The sequence below is a fragment of the Megascapheus bottae genome, chromosome 24, assembly GCF_031878675.1.
Source record: "Megascapheus bottae isolate mThoBot1 chromosome 24, mThoBot2.hap1, whole genome shotgun sequence".
Classification (NCBI taxonomy): domain Eukaryota; kingdom Metazoa; phylum Chordata; class Mammalia; order Rodentia; family Geomyidae; genus Megascapheus; species Megascapheus bottae.
Genome location: NC_143532.1, coordinates 23,199,813 through 23,221,295, shown reverse-complemented (window position 1 = coordinate 23,221,295; position 21,483 = coordinate 23,199,813). Strand labels below are relative to the sequence as shown.

Here is a 21,483-nt window from a genome sequence, read left to right as displayed (position 1 = left end):
AGCCAAACAAAGGGGGTGGGGGAGAAAAGGTTAGATTGAAGTCCGGTGCTGAAAAATGCTCCATGAAGTGAGAAATGGGAAAGAAACCATTCAGATGTCGAAAGCCCCACTGAATGGACATGCAGGGGATTCCTACTTGAACTTGAGATATTAATCCATCTGTCTAGAAAGCCTTCAAACCTCCGTCAGGTGGTAATATATGGCAGAAATTATGTTGCACAAAGGCATTTAAGCTTTTGTTCTTTGAGTCAGGAACTAATGACCCCGTGTCAGCTAAAAATACAAACTTATATTCTTGTATCATATGGCAGTACAGGTTAATGTAGAAAAAGTATATGTGTAGCCAGACTAATGGAATAATGTCCCCACAACAGGGGAAGAGACAAAATGTGTGTGTGTGTGTGTGTGTATTATGAAATAGAAGTGGGGTGATGGGGAGAGCCCTGTTAATGTCTACTTAAGAATCTACACCAATCAGACTCCACCTTTCATTACCACGAACAAAAGCAAGTGTACTAAGAACTACTTCAGCCTCAAGAATAGAAACCAGTCACATGTATAAATTAAGCTACTAAGTGATTCATAATATGCTCTTTTGTGAATTCTGAGAAAAACAATTTAGTGACAAAACTGAGGGGGTTCTTTTTCATGATTCAGCCCTCTTCACATTTTAAATATACAGTTTTTCTTTTTCTCATGTTTGCCTGCTGATCAGTTTTGTTCAACCAGAGTCATTAAACTATCTTTTTTTTGTTTGTTTTTGCTAGGATTGACCGTCAGTGGCATAGCAGCATTTAATCAAATGCCATGAAAACCTAAGATTTATAAAAATCATTTAATAGACGTTACAACACCTGCCTCTAACTGCAAACAGTTGAAAACAGACTTCATTTGTAATTAAGTCTTATCACTACTGACATTTTTTTCTCAAGCAATACTTCATGGGTTTTTCAAAATGACAGTTACAGAACGAATACACAATTACTGTCACATGTAGTTTAGCAATTAATTTTGAAGACATTTGTCTAAAGGTCTCACAACAGAATATAAAATGGCTCTTATTGTTATATAATGTTAAGTTTCAATTCACAGGAAATCTTTTACCATCAGAAACTTGGCTTCTGATGGATCTGATGGGAGTAGATCATTTCTTTATGAAATACAAGCATTCCTTGTAGATGTGATTAGGCCTCTTTCTAGGACTGCTTGAACACTGATACCTGTCAACTAATACATCTTATGAAAAGCTTCAATTTAGACATAAATTTTTCTACAGCAAGAAATCTATAAATTTATAATTAGAATTTCTCACTGTTCAATATTTGTACATAATACAGAGTATGAGAGGATTATGAAATATTGAAAGCTGAATTCATTATTCATAACCCACAACAGACAGTAAATAATTCTTTGAAATACAACAACTTTGAGGAATCCATATTCTATTATTTTTGAATGTCTGTACACAGTAACTACAGATAGTACTCTGCACACCCCTCATTCTTTCTAGATTACCATTCTGGTCAGGGTTGACACTTGCTGTTTTTAATTTTCATTTTATCATAAGCAGTTTAAGACTGTTGCCAGTGGTAATTTGCAATTTTTATCAAGACCTCTTCATTATAGCTTCTGACAGGACAGATGCTGTAATTAATCATTGAAGACAACTGAGATCCTGGTCACAGGGCTCTCAAACAGAAACCACTATAGAGGAGGGAAAAAAAGGAAAAATGGACTCTGAAGTAATTATTTTGGCATTAAAATTAGGATTTATCCATCCACTTTAACAGCAACATGATGAAACTTCCAGACACATAGAAGACAGTTGCTTTTTCCCCCACATTTACCTTTAAGTTAGATCATAACAAAAGGCCAATTATAAAAACATTTCCCATTTTTGTTTTCAACACCCTGGGTTTGTTTTTTGTTGTTGTTTGTTTGCTCTCTGCCAAGTATTAAGGCTTGAACTCAGAGCCTTTTGCCTCTTACTTGACTTTTTCACTCAAAGCTTTAATACAGAGCCATACTTCTACTTTCAGCTTTTTTGGTGGCTAATTGGAGATAAGAATCTCAGGGAGTTTGCTGTTCAGGCTGCCTTGGAACTTTGATCCCCAAACCTCAGCCTCCTGAATAACCAGAATTATAAGTATGAGCCACTAGTACCTTTTAAAATTCAAAGTCATAGCCATTTCCCAATGGAAATGGAAGAGGATGCTTAGGTTCAAAGGAAAGCTGTTTTGTGCCATTTTTGCCCCATCTTAACACGTATTCAAGGAACCAACGTGAAATTTGACATACCATTTTATTTGAAAAGGGAACATTTTTCCTTGTTGTTGCATCAAAATACAGTCCACAGTTTTTACTGAAATGTGTTTATTCTATAGCAAGATAAAAGCATTTTGTTTTAGTTAAGCAAAATACAAACAACTTAATCGCCGCTATTGTCCGTAACTCATAAAAAAGTATAAAACAGCATAAAAACACAATAAGCAACATAGCAATGAATGGTTTATGTCACCAGTGTTTACGTTAAAGCCTCATTTAGGAAAACTTTACAACACATTATATGAAAACTTACAACTTGGAAAGAAAATATTTACATTGATTATTCAGATGTAAGTGTGCCTTTTAAATATTCTACCGGTATTACATAATAAAAACTCTTGCATTTTTTTCTTTTTTAAATTTTAACTTTTGAAATAACTGTCTTCATTTAAGTGCATTTCCCTTTTAAAAATACAGTGTTTTTTTAATTTTTTTAAATTTTTTTCCCAAACCTTGTCACTCCAAACATGGGATATAGGATTCACATTTCTTTTCCTCTAATTGCAATGAATGTCTGTACTAACAATGGTCCTTAGATACAGTGTCAATATATACTGTGGCTTGATTTGGAGAAAGTCATGGATAAAAAGTGGAAATCAGTCAATAATTAAATCTAATCACTTGTATTTATTATTATTTTTCTTTCTGGAGAGATTTAGGGGGAAAAAATAAGAGCTTTGGCAAAAGTCTGTGATTTACATTATCTTTTTTCTTTCATGACAAAAAAATGCCATTAACTATTCACATCATACAAATGTTTGTATGAAACGGGCTCTTCCTATTTCAGGTAGTTACAACTGTGCTTTTTTAAATGAGTTTATTTAATTAAAGTTTGAGGGCTTCGGAAGTTCCAACAGCCTGCAAGCGTGGTTGCCTCACTTCTGGAAGAATAAGACCATTTTTCTATGTCTTAGGCCAGTTTTTAGTCATCAGTATAGCCGAGGATTCATTAAACAGTTTGATTCACATATTGTAGGTAAAGCCTGAATAAATAAAAAAAGGCATCACATAAAAAGAGCACAGCTTTCCTTGTGTCAACAAAGTGATTTTAATAGTCATCTACAAGGTGTCACCCAGCTACACTGCAGTCTTATTGCCTATCTAATAGACACTGGAGAGGACCGCTCAATCTGTTACACATTTCTGCATAACCAACACCAACTTAATAACTTTCAGCCCTGTCTGCCTTCCCCCCGGTTTCCCTCACCACTCTCCTCCTCCACGTCACCACAAAGCCGCCTGGCCACTGTGCAGTCGTCTTCAGAAAATACTGACCTGTGGTAATACTTGAGTCTGTGTCTGAGGCTGGATTTGCGACTGGTGTTGCTGAGAGGCTGGCTGGGGGCTCCCGAGGGCAGGGATGGGGGATGTGAGCTGCGAGGTGACGGGTGAGTGCTGCCGGGGAGAAGGCTGAGGCTGGTGCTGCATGTGTTGCAGTTGCTGCAGCTGCAGGTGCAGCTGCTGCTGGTTGATCTGCTGCTGCTGGTTGATCTGCTGCTGCAGGTGCTGCTGCTGCTGCTGCAGGTGCTGCTGCTGCTGCTGCAGGTGCTGTTGCATGTGGTGCTGGAAATGCTGCTGCTGCAGCTGCTGCTGGATCTGCTGCTGCATCTGGTGCTGCTGCATCTGATGCTGCTGCAGCTGCTGCAGCTGCTGGGTTTGTACCGAAGGGCTCACCTGGGCAGAGGCAGCTGAGCCCACCATGGGGGTCCCCATTGAGCTTATCAGTGGAGCCCCAACGTTCGAGGGCATGTTGGCAGCGATGGTGACCGAGGTGACAATCTGGCTCATGGGGAGTCTCATGGTTAAGGGTTTGGGGGCAATCGACCTAGGGATGGACTGTGGGAGAGTCTGAGGTGAGGCTGGAACCGTTCCGTGTTGAGACAGTTGAGTATTCAGGAGGAGAGAGGATGTCAGATTGGTGGACGCCAGGGTCTGCTGCACAGAACGAATGGTCTGAGCTTCTGCTGATTCAGCGGCGGCCTGCATGTGGTAAGAGAGGGTGGGGAGATGTGAAGGAAGTTCCAGAAGGTTATAATCTATCTGTATTTAAAATATCTAAGTATTATAAGCAGTAGAGATGGACCTGGACGATCACCACTGTTAGCCACATCTCTGTCCCCAAGGAGGGTGTCGTGGCATGTGACTGCTTAGCTCTTCCCAGAACCATGGTCACATCTCCTCCCTCCCTGAACCTGAGTTGATCTAATGAGTTTGCTTCTGCCACCAGCATGACACAGAAGCCACGGTGTCCAGTTCCAAGGGGGGCAGGCCTCCCACTCACTCTTGCCTAGGCTGCCACCATGTGCTAAGTACATGTGGCTCAACCACTGCACTCCAGAGCCAGCTCTGCTGCCAGCATCCAAATGTGTGAGGCCATCTCTTCCTCAACCTGCAAAGTGACCGAGGAAGAAAGAGCAGGACCAGAGCTAGAGACTAAGCCAAATACTGACATGTGTGGGAGAGAAATGTTGACCTCTGTAAGTTGTATTACTATTGGGCAAAAAAAAGATAACCAATACACATACGAAACAGCAATAATTCCTCGGTAGTTAGGCCCTTACTAACCACACTGTTAGGGCAGCATTTCTTAAAAGGAATTTGGTACAGACTGCTTAAGTCCGAACCCAGTGGGATAAGCCAGCACTTCTGTGATTTGGAAAAAGTTAATTTACCCTTTAGTCCTCGGTTTTCTGATCTGTAACATAGCATTATAGATGTTATTGACCTTGAGCAGAGGTTCTAAGAACTAAATTAACTCGTGTTAAACATTTAGAACAGTGCCTAGCCCTTAGAAAACACTTAGCATATGTTAGCTATTTTCATTAATTAACAACTACTACTACCACAAAACTACTGGTAATAGAAAACATCACAAAACCCTATGTTCACACAATTATTTATAACTGTGCTCACTCAGGTATAAGAAAAACATAATTGGATTCCTCAGAGATAATAAACTGAAGTGCTTCACCATTTTAGAAATGTTTTAGGTTTGCCAACTGTTTTAAAATCTCTCCACAGTTTATCAAAGGAGCTTTGGGTCAGGGGTAGGGATGAGGAAACAGGTTCCAATGCTCACACTAAGAATCTGTTACACGATGTCCAGCATCTTGGCTCAATGTGGAAAGAAACCACCAATTCCATACTGAGATGCAACCGTGATTAGAACATTTCACCTTACAGACTACACTTTCACTTTTCCCAAAATCAGATTTTCTGGGGTTTTTTTTCGGGGGGGGGCCGCTGAGAGGCATAGACTGACTAGCCATCCTCTATCTTGAATGACTCTGATCTTTATTTCTGATATTTACTTCTGTTTTTGCAACAGATTTGAAAAGTCTTGCTATTAGAAGAAACCTGCACATGACCTTAGATGGGTTTAACCACTGCATGCAAAACTTCCATTTCCATAGGCTTCTTTCAACACTTTGTCCCTGTAATGCAGGGCCCTCCATGGACAACTCTTTTCATTACATATGCCCATATGCTTATTTCTGCAAGTCCTGTTGTACTTTGTTAAGATAATGAAATGCTCACACTTACTCAAAATTATCTCCGAGATCATCATCTGACGATAAACAGAATATACATACAGCCTTGCCCATATAAGTATGTATGTAACTCTTGCATACTTTTCAATTTAAAAGTCACCAAGCTCATCTTAAGGAAGAACCCACAAGAGAAGCCTAAATTTTGATACTCTTCATTGTGTTTTAAGATACCATTTTAATATGAATTGGAGATGGGCAAGTGACTGAAGATTTCCTTCCCTCCTACCATGTTTCCTTCTTTCAGTTTAATAGTAAATATCTAGTCATTTTTTTTGAAGACCAAAAGTGACAGCAAGAGTCACATCTTAAGAAAGGGAGCCCCAGACTCTGCATATTTCTGCACAAGGCCACTTATCCCGGTGTAAGTTATACAAACATAGGAGACAACCTGACAGCAAGCTGAAAGCTTGCCAAGTGCAACTTCACCTTTTGGGTAGAGATCAAAATTGCATGTTATACAATTATATAAATTTTAAGATGTTTTGAGTGAGTAGTATTATCCCATAAATCATGGTCCTTATATTCAAATTCTAAAATCAAACATCCCCAAATGCTCTTCTCCCAGATCCTTTTAAATATTCTAATAGGTTTGACATTCAGTCTTCAACATTATGGAAGCAACTTTCTGGAGAGCTACCAGTTGGTCACCAACTCTTAAGTTGTGAGCTCTGAAAGAGGGCGTATTTTGGAGCTGAGGATTCTAGGGATGGTCCAGGACCTTGTACATTCTAAGATGCTAAGCATGTACTGTAACAACAAACTACATCCTCAGACATTTCTTCAGATGTGGCCTAATGTACAATTAAATGCTGCTTCTAGTGAGACCACAGTCTTAGCAGCTACTGCAAACTTTGGGCTCCTCCAGGGCCATTTCAGTTGCCTTCCAGGTCTCTAAATATAAACTTTACATCCTTTCAAACAGCTCTTACTGATTTTTTCTTTAAAAAGGTATTTAGATTTATTCTTTTTAAATTTTCTTTTGCTGTGAGTTTTAGGGTCACTGGCACTCACTGAGAAATATTTCTAAATCCTCATTCTAGTCACAACGTGTAAGTTTTAAGTAATCACCTCTAACTCAGTCACAGACTTGATGAGCCTAACAGTGGTTGTTATTTCCATTTGAGACAGTAGTTCTTTGTGCAAATCCAAGTATGGTCATTTATTCATGTTTTAATGCATCAGGGTCACCTACACCTACTTTTGAGTAATGAACAAAGACATAACCCACTTAAGAAGCTCGAGCACAGGTACTCCATTCACTGAACTCCATCTAATTAATCACCAATGATCCCTTTGCTTTCTTAACTATATGCTATAATGCCTGTACCCTACACAATTTGCCCAATGAAAATGAGTCCAGGATCAGTGTAGTTTTCTAAAGGTACCTTCCACAGTCTCAGAACAAAGTTTACTATTGACCTGCTGAATTTATCTATTTCTAATGAAGTATTAAATATCCTGAGCACTACCAGCAAAGGCAGGAGGACCTCTAGTTGTGGGATTCTCAGCAGCTAGAACTCAGGGCCTGAGCACTATCCTTGGGCTTTCTCAAGGCTAGTACTCTACCACTTGAGCCACAGCACCCTCTCTGGCTTTTTCTAGTATGTGGTACCAAGGAATTGAACCTGGATCTTCGTGCATGCTAGGCAAGCACTCTACCACTAGGCCAATCTCCCAGCCCCTCTGAGCAGCTTTATATAAGAAATAGCTCAAACCAGACACCAGTGTCTCTGCCTTTTATCCTAAACTAATGAGCATCTGAAAATCAAGGTTCAAAGACAGATAGGGAAGACAAATCTGTGAAAGTCCTATCTCCCAGAAACAAGCTGGAAATGGAAGCCTGGCTAAAGTGCAGCCCTAGTCATGAGTATAAAATCCAAGAGAAGTCCTGACTTCAAGTCTAGTACTTGTAGGAGAGGGAAAGAGAGACAGGAGAAGAAAAAGGAGCAGAACATTTTAATGTGGTTTGAAGCCCTCTGTTGTATTCAAGACAACTATAAAATGGCCTCTAAACTTCCCCGAAGAAATTTATTAATATTAGGAACACACTACTTCTAACTATCCTTCCTAAAGCCTGTCTAAATACTAGGACAAGGTTAATTGTTAAAATAACAAAAAAGCTTGAGGCTGGGTACAGCCCAGTGGTAGAGCTCTTGACTAGCATCACCAGTCCTAACTTTGATCCCCAGCACTGAAAAATTAAGTAAGTGGTATAAAAGCTCACAGTTCTTTGGAATCAAGGCACTAATTATCTAGAGTGGCGCTTGTTTGTGGGGTATTAGTATGCTTTTAATAAAGCAGAGACCACTGTATATTCCATGCATAATGCATACATTTTGTCTGAGGACTCAGAACATTGTTTTACCTTAAATAATGATGAGATTTATTCATATGACATTAAACAGCAGCCTGATCAAAAATGTACCATAACCTATTTATGATCATGTAATCACTGGAGAGAGATGTGAGGAAATGCCTAAGAAATCTATCTCCTACTTTTCGTTTTTTACAGGTCTCATCATGTAGGCCAGGCTAGATTCAAACTCATGATCCTCTGCCTCAGCCTCCAAAAGACAGAGATCCCAATCCCTGAACCACCCCCCCCCAAAAAACCCCCAAAACAACAAGATGTTGACCTACATAGCTCCATATACAGATCAGTGAGATCAGTGAGTCTTTTAGAGACAACTCAGATTCTGGGGCTTAAATGAACTCCTTGTGTTATCATCATCCGGGGAATCTCTAATGGAAACATATTTGGGCTGTTCAGGAAGCTCTTTCAGGAAGCTCTTGGGGGAGTGGTGTTCAGTTTCTAGTACTCGACAGCTACTTTACACAGCGCACAGGTTTACCTTAGAAACGAGGCTGGCCCTGTATGCCGCCAGGGCCTTCAGGTATTCTTTTTTGGCAGCTTCCGTTTTCCTTTTATATACCTGTTAAAAGACTACAATTAGTACCACCTTTAGCTTATAAATTCTCAGCTATAAAAACTGCTGCATAGATTAGACGATATGAATAAATACAACTCACTAAAAAATGTTGGTCCCCTGGCTTTAATTTTTAAATGTTACACACACACACACACACACACACACACACACACACACACACACACACAGCCTAGCTAGTAGCAGAGGAGCAGAATTTGAATGTTTACTTGAGAGCAATAGCTGATGGTCTCATGATAATGCAGTAAATAAGGGAGCAAAGATAAGCTTCATTGCCCACAGCTCTTAATTCTGGGAAAGAATGGCTGACTCTACCAATGTCATCTTCCTCTCACATATATTCCTGAACTACCAAAATCAGAGCACTGAAGCCAAATCACCACATCTGGTAAAGTGTGAAGCCAAAGAGAAAGCATGAAGGCCTTTCAACCTGGGCTTTCCTTTGTTGACAAAGAGGAATCCAAAATAATAAAAGAGGGGAAGATTTCTACTTGTGACACTCATGAATTACATAATGCAATCCTAGCACATTAAACATGACTTGGCATGTCTGATGGCAAATAGCCATTAAATGGCCATGAATTGGAGTAAAGTAGAACTGTCTTTCTCTCCAGAGTCTAGCAGTTCGAGTCCCCAGTTTGCCAGTTTCTTAGCATCCCATACTGACAATGTTCATTTAATAAGCTCATCACAACAGCACCAGGAAAATTGCATGGTTACACAACTCCACTGAAACATGCTTCCAGAGTACGTCCCTGAAGGATCAAGACAATTCAAGGATTTTCCACTCTTCTATCTTGCACACATTATTCAACATTTCCACTAATAAGGGGGTTATTCTTTTGTGGATCTATTGGAAATTAAGTCTTATTAATGGTACTTGAAGTTTCATGCAAGGAGCACAAGAGGGCCAACCCCTAAGAAACCTGTTTTGTTCTGTTTTCTTTTCCTCTCCCCCCACCTCTGTGTCTCTTCTCTCTTCATTTGTGCGGAGGAGTTTGGAGGAGGAAAAGAAGTGACTAGGCCCCTCAGGAAATTATCTCCCACCAGCATGGCTAATCTCTGAATATCTCTCACACTGCCAAGCTTTAAAATGAACCTGGAATAAAATTTCAAATGCCCAGTGACAATAATGAGGCATGCAGAGGCAGCTTCAAAGTTTGGAAACCCACTAGGCAAGCGCAAGGGTTCAGAAAGATGATCAATGGAAAAGCAAGCGGGATGGACTTAATCCCTTTGTAGGATCCTTTTTTGAACAAAGGGGGAAAAATTCCACATTATTTAAAATGAAAAAGATTATCATCAAAAGTTTATGCTTGCAGGCTACTGCCTGGATTTCTTCCAACCCTCCTGTGAATGGATTCTGAACATACATCCTTAAACGGCCTGAGAAATCGATACAGAGATTCATTTGGATTTATTTGCATGTGTGTTTTAATTCCATAGCTTATAAAAGGCTTTCCGAAGAAGCAGTCATACTAGAAGAGAATATCCCAGAAAAGTATAAGGACTACTCCAGTTGTTTTTAAATATATAGCCATGACCGTCTTTGTCTCACCTGCTTCTGTTCTTCTCCAAGGCTATCCCACATAGATGCTACAATTTTTGAGACCTCCCCAAAGGTTGCATTGGGATTCTGGCCTTTAATTGCAGCCTGTGTGTCTCTGAAAAACAGGGCATATGCTGATACTGGCTTCTGTGGCTCATTGGGATCTTTCTTTTTCTTTTTCTTTGGAGTCTTGGGCTTCTTGCCAGAATCTGGAGCCGTTCTTTTCTCTCCAATGGCCTGCAAAGCAAGAAGAAAATTCACTGCCTGGAATGCACTTGCAAGGGAATGCAGCAAGACTTTTTCGGATCCATGACTGCTCTTTGAAGGTTTTGTTAACCATGAATCACCACCAAAAGCTGGGGAGGAGCAAATTTGCTTAAGAGTTAACTGGACAGCAGAGATTAGCATTTAGAACATTGATTAATGAGACCCAGAAGTATCTTCAATACATTCACAACTGAGGCTCTAAATCGCAATGAAAAATGCGCATGGACAAGGAAAATATTTTGCATTTACAGAAGGTTGAAACAAAATCAAATAATATAGAGAATGCTTATTACATCCAGATATGTTAAAGGAGTGTGAGTTTTAAGGAATATATGTATGTCCAGAATAATTTCTTTCTCAGGCTGATTCTCTTTCTTTTATCAGAATGTTACCTTGCTAATGAATCTGTGAGATCTAAATTCAAAATGAGTGAAAATCACCACTCTTGCACAGTAAAGGAAAAGCCATTACTTTCTAACTTAACTTTCTTAAGAGAACAAGAGACATTAAAAAGTCTTTACCCAGTATTCAAAAAGTAATGTATCCACAACCTGATGAATGTAACTGCAACCCCTCTATACATCACTCCAATAATAAAATAAAACAAAAACATTGGGAAGGAAGAGTTTATCATCTTGCCTTTGATGAAGCCAAATGAGAAGGTTATTAGAAGTGATTGGTGCTTATTATTAACATGAATATATGCATAGATGTGGAGGGCAGTAAACAAAAGCACAAGCTTTATCAGTTGAACAGTAAGAAAAACCCCCAAAACTAAGTGGCTTAGGACAGTCATGCACCTATAAAGTCAGTATATTGAAATCAGAGTCAATATTTTGAATCAGATGACTACATTACTGTAAGAATAAACTACATAGTCTCAGATATGTTTTTTAAAAAAGTCCTTACCTAGAGAACATATTTATTTATTTTTGGTGTCTAACTTGTTAATTTGACAAGTCTTTTTTTCTTTTTTTCCCATATATTTTTTATTGTAATTAATAGAAGGGTTACATTATATTCACCGGATAGAAGGTGCATCAATTCACATACATTGATACCCATTCTCATGTCTTGGTCCCCATTTCCCTTACCCCCCACCCCACCCCTCATCGTGTTTTCCCCCCTTCCCTATCCAATTTCAAATAACAAAATACAAATATATCCAATATATCAGATAACAAAGTGAGATATTGTAACAATATGAGAAAACCAAGGGACAACAAAAGAGATGAGAGATAACACAATACATTAAGGACAACAATCACTCATTATATGGCTTTTGTTTCTATATCCTAGAGGTCCTTTCATTTAGCATCATACTGTATAGCCTTATGTATCTAGGTTTTGCTTTATTGCAAATCTCTGCTAGTAGAGCCCAAGGTTTCTACTGGTTATGACAAATGAGGGAAACCATTGAGCCTAAGTTCCTTTGAGTCTGGCTTACTTCACTTAATAGGATTTTTTTCTAAGTCTTTCCATTTCCTAACAAATGGGACAATGTCATTCTTTCTGACAGCACCATAGAATTTCATTGTGTACAAATACCACATCTTGTTGATCCACTCATCAACTGAGGGACATCTGGGTTGGTTCCATATCTTTGCTATGGTAAATAGTGCTGCAATGAACATCGTTGTGCTAGTGGATTTAGTATGTCCTTGTTTCTGGACAACTGGGTAAATGCCTAGTAGTGGAATTGCTGGGTCATAGGGGAGCTCTATGTTTAGTCTTTTGAGGAACTGCCATACTGCTTTCCATAGTGGTTGGACGAGTTTGCACTCCCACCAACAGTGTAGTAGTGATCCCTCCTGGCCACATCCCCTCCAGCATCTGTTGTTATTGGTTTTTTTGATCCTGGCCATTCTAACTGGAGTGAGGTGGAATCTTAGTGTTGTTTTGATTTGCATTTCTTTTATGACCAGAGATGTTGAGCATTTCTTCATGTGTCTATAGGCCATTTTTGTTTCTTCTTCAGAGAAGACTCTCTTTAAGTCTTTGGCCCATCTTTTAATGGGATGGTTGTTACTTTGGAGATTAGTTTTGGAGTGATTCAATTTTTTGAGCTGTTGATATATTTTAGATATGAGGCCTTTGTCTGTTGTATGGTTGGTGAAGATCTTCTCCCACTCTGTAGGCTTCCTATTTAATTTACTAGCTATGTCCTTTGCCATACAAAAGCTCTGCAGTTTAATGCAGTCCCACTTATCCAGCCTTGCTCTGATTTGTTTAAAGAATTTATTAACATTGATTTTTACATCATATTTCAAATGACATGTTTAACAAACAAGTGTTCAAGAAGGGAATCTCTATATACAATCACTGGCACTTAGTTTTTAGAACCTAATCAAAATTAAGCTAAGGTTTTGTATATCATAGATATATATTAATTTATGAAATAAAGCATTGTATCTATGGAGTCATAGGTTTTTATGTCTATGTTGTGTTTATATTTCCCGTACCATGTCCATAGCATTGGGTATGCAAATATTGAGTCCTCGCTCTTGTACTGTTTGGATCTAATAGCCACATATTAGGGATACCATGCGCCTTCTGTTCCTTTGGTCTTGACTTGTCTCTCTCAACATGATTCGCTCTAAACTCATCCACTTCCCTGCAAATGCCATTATTTTATCTTGTAATGCCAACAGCTTTTAATGCTGATCTTGGAAAACTATGACTGGCCCTAACCATCTTGGCTGCCTAAGAATAAACCTACGGTTTAAACAAAAGCCCAGGATTAACTCTCCTAAAACAACAACAACAACAACAAACTTTGTGTAACTGATTAAAAACGTGGTGTAGTTGGGAAACTTGGAGAAATAACTTTACCCAAAAAGAGACATAATTAATGTTTGTTTGAATTTCCTTCTAACTTCTTTAATAAGTAACAAGCCAGATTCACCACTGAAGATTTCAACCCTCAGTTATGGTAGAGTCATGGAGAAGGGCTCTCCTTAATAAGACGTGACCTTTCAGTTTGATTCAGAGGTAAGTAGGAGTCATGGATGTGTGTGTGGGTGAGGCAAATGGAATCTATCTGAATGAATATCCTGTGGCCAGTTGCTACCTGGCTTGTTCATTATTTCTCATCTTAGTACAATGAAGTTCTGTGAGTAACAGCAGCCCAGTGCCTGACCAACTAACTATGCAGGTTCCAACCCTGGGGCTGCAGGACAGGTGCTTAAGTGATGCTTCAAAATCCGTTTGGCTGTTGCAGTCCTTTTGATTTCTAACTTTCCTCCTTTGTTCCTCATCACTCTTTCAGTCTCTTTGAACTCCTCTTCTTTCACTGGCAACTTAAAACAAATGACTCTCAGAATTATGGCCTAGACTTGTTGCTTACACTTTTAATGAATTCCTGTTTCCTTTATGCTTCCACACTTCTGTGCTAATAAGCCCCCAATCTGTAGTTCCATTTCCAGTGCACTGAGCTCCGAACACATATAAGCACCAGTATGTGCCAAACTCAGCCCCCCTGTAGAAGGATGAGTTTCTGTCTTTCTAGTGAGATCATCACATTACTGATATCCAATATATCACACTGATAACCCAATCCAACCTATCTCTTCTTCAAAGTCTAGAATAACACCTCTCCCCACCCCACCCCCCTCTCTCCCACAAGTCTCTCATTAATCTGGTACCTCCTACTTACTCTTTCCTGATAAAAAGAAAACACAACAAAAGAGTCTTCTAATGTATTTCCTTTTCTCTGGTCCCTGGACCCTCCCGTTGTAATGCATGCTAGATAAGGCCAAGTTTATCTTTCTAAAGACTTGGTTTGCTTATGCCTTCCATCTGTGCAAATAATTACTCAGCTTTCAATGACCAACAGAAGAAAGGCCACCAAATTTAGGTCATTTTTTCTTCTATTTCTTTCCTCCCCCATAGCAAACTTCATGACAGTCATAAATTGCCATGTACTTTCCATCACTCCCTATTGTTCCCTTTTCAACAATGGCGGCCTCTCTTCTGCCTCACAAACTTTTATGTATCCTCTTAGAACTAATTCAAATACAACCTTCTTAATAAAGTCTTCCTCAAATCACTCTCCCAAGAAGAATCGATTATAATCTCAGCACACTAGTTCCATCAATTATACCACTAATCACATCTGGAGCTAGTTTTAAACATTGCTATTTATCTCAAGTGGGGAATCTCTTGGGCAGTAATTCTCTCATAAGTCTTGTTATTTTCCTCTTTCAATACTGGGCATTGAATCCAGTCTTAAGTATGAAAGGCAAGTGCTCTACCACTGAGCCATATTCCAATCTTCATCTTTGTATCATTAGAGCCAAGGAAAATGTGAAGGACACAGTAGGTGCACAGCACAGAGGTGGTAAAAGAGTAATGAGTAATTGTGTACTACCACATTATTCTTTTCCACTAAAGTTACCCAGTCTAGGCAAACCTAAGCACCTGAAATCCACCCACATGTTAGTTATGTGGTTCTCAGGAAACATGCAAACATAAAATGGTTATAGAATGTCCTGGGTGAGAACCATCATTGAAGATACAAAGCTATCAAATATGACAAAGATGAGCCTACAAATTGAATGGTACTTGCTGACATGGACATGGACTTAGAAGCAGATAAGAATTTGTGGAAAGTCTAAAAGTTACACAAGTTTCTAGAAATGCCGTCCAATTTTCAGATTAAGCCTACAAGAGTTAAATGATTTGCTCTGTATTTTGAAACTCACAGAACAAGGTCTTTTCCCAATTTGCTGTTTAATACTTTTTCCACCAAAAATAAATAAAAGTCAAGGAAAAAATTAAGCCATCATAAACTTCAAATGAATAGTGCGTAAAATAATTTTCACAGGCAAAAGAAGTCAATGCTGAATAAAATCATAGCCATGAGTCAGGGGAGTAGAGGAGTGAGGCTAAAATCTGGTGGGTTCCCCGATAAACCAGCTCTTACTTACTCTGTTGGCTTCGTCAGCATCTTCTTCATTGATGGAGCTGGAAGGAGAGGGAGTGGCTGACTTGCTTGCTGGGGGTGAGGGAGATGTGTGGGGCACACTGGCACCTCCCAAATTCAAGCCGAGTTGGGTACTGAGCTGAGACTGATTGATGGTGGTGAGCTGGGTAGGAGGCATTATTCCAGAGCGAGCTGCATCGGTCATGTGAACGATAGATCTCATGATGGAGGAGGGATCCTGACGGTACTGTGACACTTGTGTGTGGCTCTGATCCTACAAAAGCAATAGAGAAAGGGGAAAAAATTTTTAGTTTTCTCAAATGTCAGTGAACTTACAAGGTGAGCAGTCCCTTAGGTTGACGTGTTGAAATTTTAGCAAGATAGACCTATGGTAGGATAAAGGTCTCAGAAAATTTATTAAATACAAAGATTCAGGCTAGAAAGTTAAAAGGTCAGAGTGGAAAATCTGAACAGGAAGGCTAGGTTGTTTTACTATAATGTTGTCTCTGGATAAGCAAAAGAGAGAAGGAAGGAAAGAAAGAAGGAAGGAAGGAAGGAGGGAAGGGAGGGAGGGAGGGGAGGGGATGGAGGGGAGGGAGGGGAGGGAGGAAGAAGGGGAATAACTGGAAAAAGAAAGACTAATAATTCTTGTTACTCATTGAGAAAGCTAATGTCAAAGGAAGAACTGAAGCAGAGACCAACTCTTCAGGGTTGACCATTTGATTAGCAATCTTCTCGTACCTAGCACTGATTCTATCCCTACCAACCACCTCTATGAAGTAAGGAGAGCTAGTCCCCAGGTTTATCCTTCCAGGAGCCCTCATGACATGCAGAGAAGACGGGCTGAAAAATGTGGAGAGATCTGATTTCCTGAGTAACATCTGTTTGCTGCAGGGAATCCTTTCTGTACAGCTCTCAGAGTTAACCAGAGGGTCGCTCCAATTCTGAATGATACTGTCAAGGGAATCTGGAAGTCATTCCGTGTCCTGTGGATAGGATACCATTTCTTTCATTTAATCCTACTTTGTTCTCTTTGGTTGAACTCATCATGATTTAATGTCCTCACGTACTTTTTAAAAAATGTCTGAAGAGAACAAGGAGATCATCAGAATTGGTTTTCTCTGGAAATTTTAACATTGACTTCAAAATTAGCCTCCTGTTTTCTTTTAAGGGAGAAGGATCCTACAAAAGACTTTAGGGTGAGTGCTGAGTCTTTTTCTTTCCTTGAATATTTAATTCCAAAGAATTAAAAAATGAAGACATGTCTTTCAAATAATTTCCTTCAGACTTGCCATTTGGAATGAGTGATTTCATTGAAACAAAATTCTCTTGACTCTTTTATCCAGAATCGAATTTTATAGCCCAATACTTAATTGTTATTTATTCTTTCCTTGAAAAAAATAGAATGAATTGTAAATAACAAAACAGGGCACTTACTTTCTTAGCATTAAATATACAAATGGGAGAAATTATATTAAAGGAAATTCACTGAATGCATTGTTTTAATCCATACTATAAAGAGTTAGGAAGTTTAAAAAACATTAGATTAGCTTTATGTGTATTACCTGGAGCACTGTTTATCAATCTTAGTTGACAAATAGTATTTTGAACCTGGCCATTTTAGTTGGAGGGTGAGGGGCTCTCCCTGTTTGTGGTAGGTAGGTCCTTCTGTAAACCCCTCTTCAGCCTCCACCTCCTAGAACTGATAGCAACTTCCTTCCTAATAAACAGAATCCAAAGCATTTGACTTAGGGAAAGACTAAATAGAAGGCAACACAAATGGTGAAAACAGTCTAGCTAATTGCTAGGACTTCACAGCCAACATAGAAATTTTCCATCTCTTAATAACTTCAGAATTGCTCAATCCTGGAAATTAATGTCACCCACATCAGGATAATCCTTCTCTTCTGCAGCCCACTGGTAATTTTGCCAGACATCTTTCTTCAGACTTGGGTCACAAAAGTGAACTGTATGCAAAGTGTGTCCTAATTTTCTTTTCATTCTCTATCAAAATAGGGGACCTAGAGACTGATCTATAGGTCCAGTTTTCCATGTACTTCTAAAGTTTGACCATATTCCCTTCACTTCTATTCTCAATGACAGGGGATTAGACTATTTTACTCTTAGTTTCAGCCTCCAAAGATATAATTCTTAACTATTTTGATCGGGGTGTTTAGTACATTTAAATTAAGTACATTTGTTTCAACTATATAATGATAAGCTAATTGGCATGGCTTTGAACTATGATAATGCCATTATGCAGAACTAATAGAGAAGTTACTTGGCTTGCTTTGTTCCCATGCCTGTGAAAATCAGTACAAATAGATGCTTGATTGACTCACTCATACCTATGGCACTTTAGATTAATCTTACCAACGAACAGAAGCTAGCAAGAGCCAGACCCTCATGGCTTCACAGGCATTTCCTGAGTCCCACCTGCCATGCATTTATGCGTAGATTACAATTCTGGGCTACCTGAGTGCTCCTGAGGCACAACCAAGGTGTATAGTACTAAACAGGAATTTTTTCTGGGTATTAACTATGTGCCAGAATTTGTGTTAAATTTACCATGCATCAACAAGCCTTCTGGATTACAGGTTATTATTGTACCAATTCTTGAACAGAAAAGATGGATTCCTTAAATTACTTTTGCTCAGTGGAAAAACAATAGTCTCAGGATGCCTGGGTGCCTGGTGGTATCCTGAGATAGTGCCAAGGGAGAGAAGAATGGGCTTTAGTTCTCCATCACCATCATTGGCTCTCCTCTTTGTTTTATAAACGTTGTGTTTATATTCCACGGAGAAAGATAGGATTCTTCTTCAGTCAAGACGAAGCATAGAAACCTTTCTGCAAAGTAGTAGTGGTAGAAGCCAAAGACTTGATGAAACTTAAGAGACATCACTTTGTCTTCAGATCCAAACCAAGGATCTCTGGAATATGTTTGAGGAACCTATGCTTCACATGATCAATACACCAAAACGTGCTAGCGTTTGCATGGTCCAGCATCCTACATATAAAGATTACAGTATAATAATTATAATAATATTAATAATAATAATCAAAGTATGTCTTTGGAAACTCAAGCTCCTTTATGGCCACCAATTATTAACAACTGCTTTGAGACTTGATCCTTAATCATGGTGCCCCAATCATTTTCTGCCCAAAAAGTAACCACTAGAAGGTGTTTTCTTTGATCTTAATACTCCAACTAAAAAGGGGAAAATGTCAACTCAGTTTGAAAGTATTAAGAATCTATCATGTACCAGGCAGAAAAAGTCAATATACCGATGACCACATCTTTGAAAATGTGAAAATTACATGATTCTTGTCAGCATCACTGTAAACAAAAGTTAGACTAGGCAAAGAAATTTACTATAACAAAATGTAGGACACAGTAATTTATATATACTCTTCCAAAATAGTTTACAATTCCTGCCCCCCCAGTAATGACTTAATAAGGAACTGAACAACCATAAATTTAGCCCTAAGAAATTTAGTATGTTTCTATAAATCGTTATGTCTTACTAAAATTAAGTCTTAAAACATTTACCATTTACCAGGTAAAGCAACAAGTGGATTACAAGGGACTGCCAATATCATATCCAATAATGAAATTTGAGTTCTGGTATCTTTTCTTTTCTTTTTTTTTTCCTTGTGCAGTTCCTGGATCTTGAACTGGGGCCTGGCACTGTCCCTAAGCTTTTATGATCAAAGCTAGAGCTCTACAACTTTGAACTGCACCGGCACTTCCAGTTTTCTGGTAGTTAATTGGAGATGATTCTCACAGACTCTCCTACCAGGGTTGACTTCAAATCACAATCCTTAGATCTCAGCCTTAGTTAGGATTACAAGTGTAAGCCACGAGCATCTGACATGACCTGGTATATTTTTCAACTTTATATTTTGTTTAGGTTTTTCTGCTCAGTAACAGAGGCTGAACCAAGGACCTCACTCATAGTAGAAAAGAGTTCTACACTGAGCTATACCATTCAGCTGGAAATTACATTTTCTATGTAATGTTTGCTTATATTATCTCCTAAATTTCTTAGCATTTAGGAAAACAAAACTCTCTCTCTCCCTCTCCCTCCCCCCCCCTCTCTGTTTCTCTCCGAGATCAGGACTCAAACTCAGTATCTGAAGCTTTTAGTTACTGGCTAATACTCTACCAACTGACCCATACATCCAACCTCCATTCCCTCTTTTATGTCTAACTTTGTCCCCTAGCTGATGGTATTATGCAGGAATTTCTAAATTGACTTCTTTGTTGGGGGAGGACCATCCTGTACAATGTAGAATGTTTTGTAACATCTCTATTTTCTGCCCTTCACCATCAGATTGTGATTACCAAAATGTCTCCTGGTCTGGCAAATGTCAAAAAAAAATCTCTCTTGGGAAGAACTACTGTGTTTGGTGAATACTTTGGAAATCACCTTCTTGGGATAATGGTGTTGTAGTGGTAAATATCTGAAGTCCACATTCTGTCTCTAAAAAGAAAATATGAGCATAAACAACATTCGAATTGTGATAAACGTCATGAAGAAAATAAATGTACTATGCAAAAAAATAAATAAATAGGTAAAACGTTTTAGGGGTAGGATGTATTCATTTGATTAGGCCAGTAAGCAAGTCCTCTCAGGTAAGGTGAGGTCACCTGCTCTGATGCTGAAGGATATATAAGGTCAACCAGGAGACCAGGGAAAAACATGTCCCAGGTGTGTGAGAAGTCTGAGATGCGAGAGAGGGTGTTTGAGGAATGAAAAGGAAGCCAAAAGAGCTGGATATGGGCAGGCCAGGTGAAAGGGAGAGGAATATGGCAAAATAACGGGATGTTTCCCTGAGAAACATACTTTGCCTCCCAGTGAGGCAAAGTATCAAGAGAGGAGGAAGCTAAAGCCAGAAACAAGGACAGAGAATCTCAACAGAGACAAGAGTATGCTAAGGTCCAAAGCATGACAAGGTACACCATGGGAAAGGCTATGGGAGGCTAGGGTGGCCTGTGAGCTATCCTTTCTCTGCCAGATCTGAGGGCCTCTTTTTCTAAAACAGGAAAATGGTAGCAGTCCATCATTTCCTTAAATTGCCAAGAACCTAGTCTATTACTGCACATTAATCATTTGAATGAACAGTTAAAATCTGAATAATTTCATATTAAAGAGAAACTTTAGATCACTAACCTAAAGGAAAAACTAGAATCCTTCATGATAAATGGAATGTCAAATTAATACCTAGAAACAGAGGTAATATACTGTTAGAACCCTTGGCATACTGGGTCCTGCTGAAGGCTCGGGCCAAAATTCCGCCCTCTCTTTATTAAGAAAGACCTATTAATAAGGGGTGTGAAAACTCTTATCTTCATGGAATCAGGACTGAAAGAGAACTGAAAAGTGAAAGTCTTCCTCACTGTGTAAATAAATCAGTAGCTGACATTATCATGTCTGTGGATCATACATATACAAAGATAAAGCTTGAAAGTAGAGAATCAAGAAAACTACCTCCTCTACATACAGAAACCTCTTTTGCTTTATTCATATTCAGATGGGAAGCACATGGCATCATCTGTGACATCATCTTGGCACTTTCTACCCACTGCTTCTTTGCTTCTTTTGCAAATGTGAGATACAAGCTTTCAAATTGATTTTTTAACCTTAACTATTACCATTACTATTTTATTTTACCTATTTGTACTCATTACAATGGTCTTTTCTCTCACCTAGGTTGGTGTCACCATAAAAGATCTTTTAGATCTCATATGCAAATGTGTTTAATGTGCCTTGTGTCTATGCTTACAAATAATCATTTTCTGTAATAATCCAATATCAGGTTTTCATATTAGAGGATAACATCCAATTAAGAAGCAAATAACCCAAATATGCTAGTGAGTGTGACTAAATATATTTATACTGTGCCAGATTTTAATCA

At 38.8% G+C, this 21,483-nt stretch overlaps 1 protein-coding gene across 2 annotated transcripts in view; it reads right to left on the bottom strand.

Moving 5' to 3' along the window:
- Nucleotides 1-1,768: 1,768 nt before the first annotated feature.
- Nucleotides 1,769-21,483, bottom strand: part of Tox3 (TOX high mobility group box family member 3) — a 111,092-nt gene continuing 91,377 nt past the window's right edge. For both annotated transcript variants that reach the window (XM_090357045.1, XM_090357046.1), the window contains exons 4-7: nucleotides 15,569-15,838; nucleotides 10,383-10,610; nucleotides 8,729-8,809; nucleotides 1,769-4,305 (exon numbers count right to left, since the gene is read on the bottom strand). In XM_090357045.1, coding sequence (XP_090213171.1) covers nucleotides 3,586-4,305; nucleotides 8,729-8,809; nucleotides 10,383-10,610; nucleotides 15,569-15,838 — 1,299 coding nt within the window. In that variant the 3' untranslated portion in view covers nucleotides 1,769-3,585. The remainder of the gene's footprint in view (nucleotides 4,306-8,728; nucleotides 8,810-10,382; nucleotides 10,611-15,568; nucleotides 15,839-21,483) is intronic.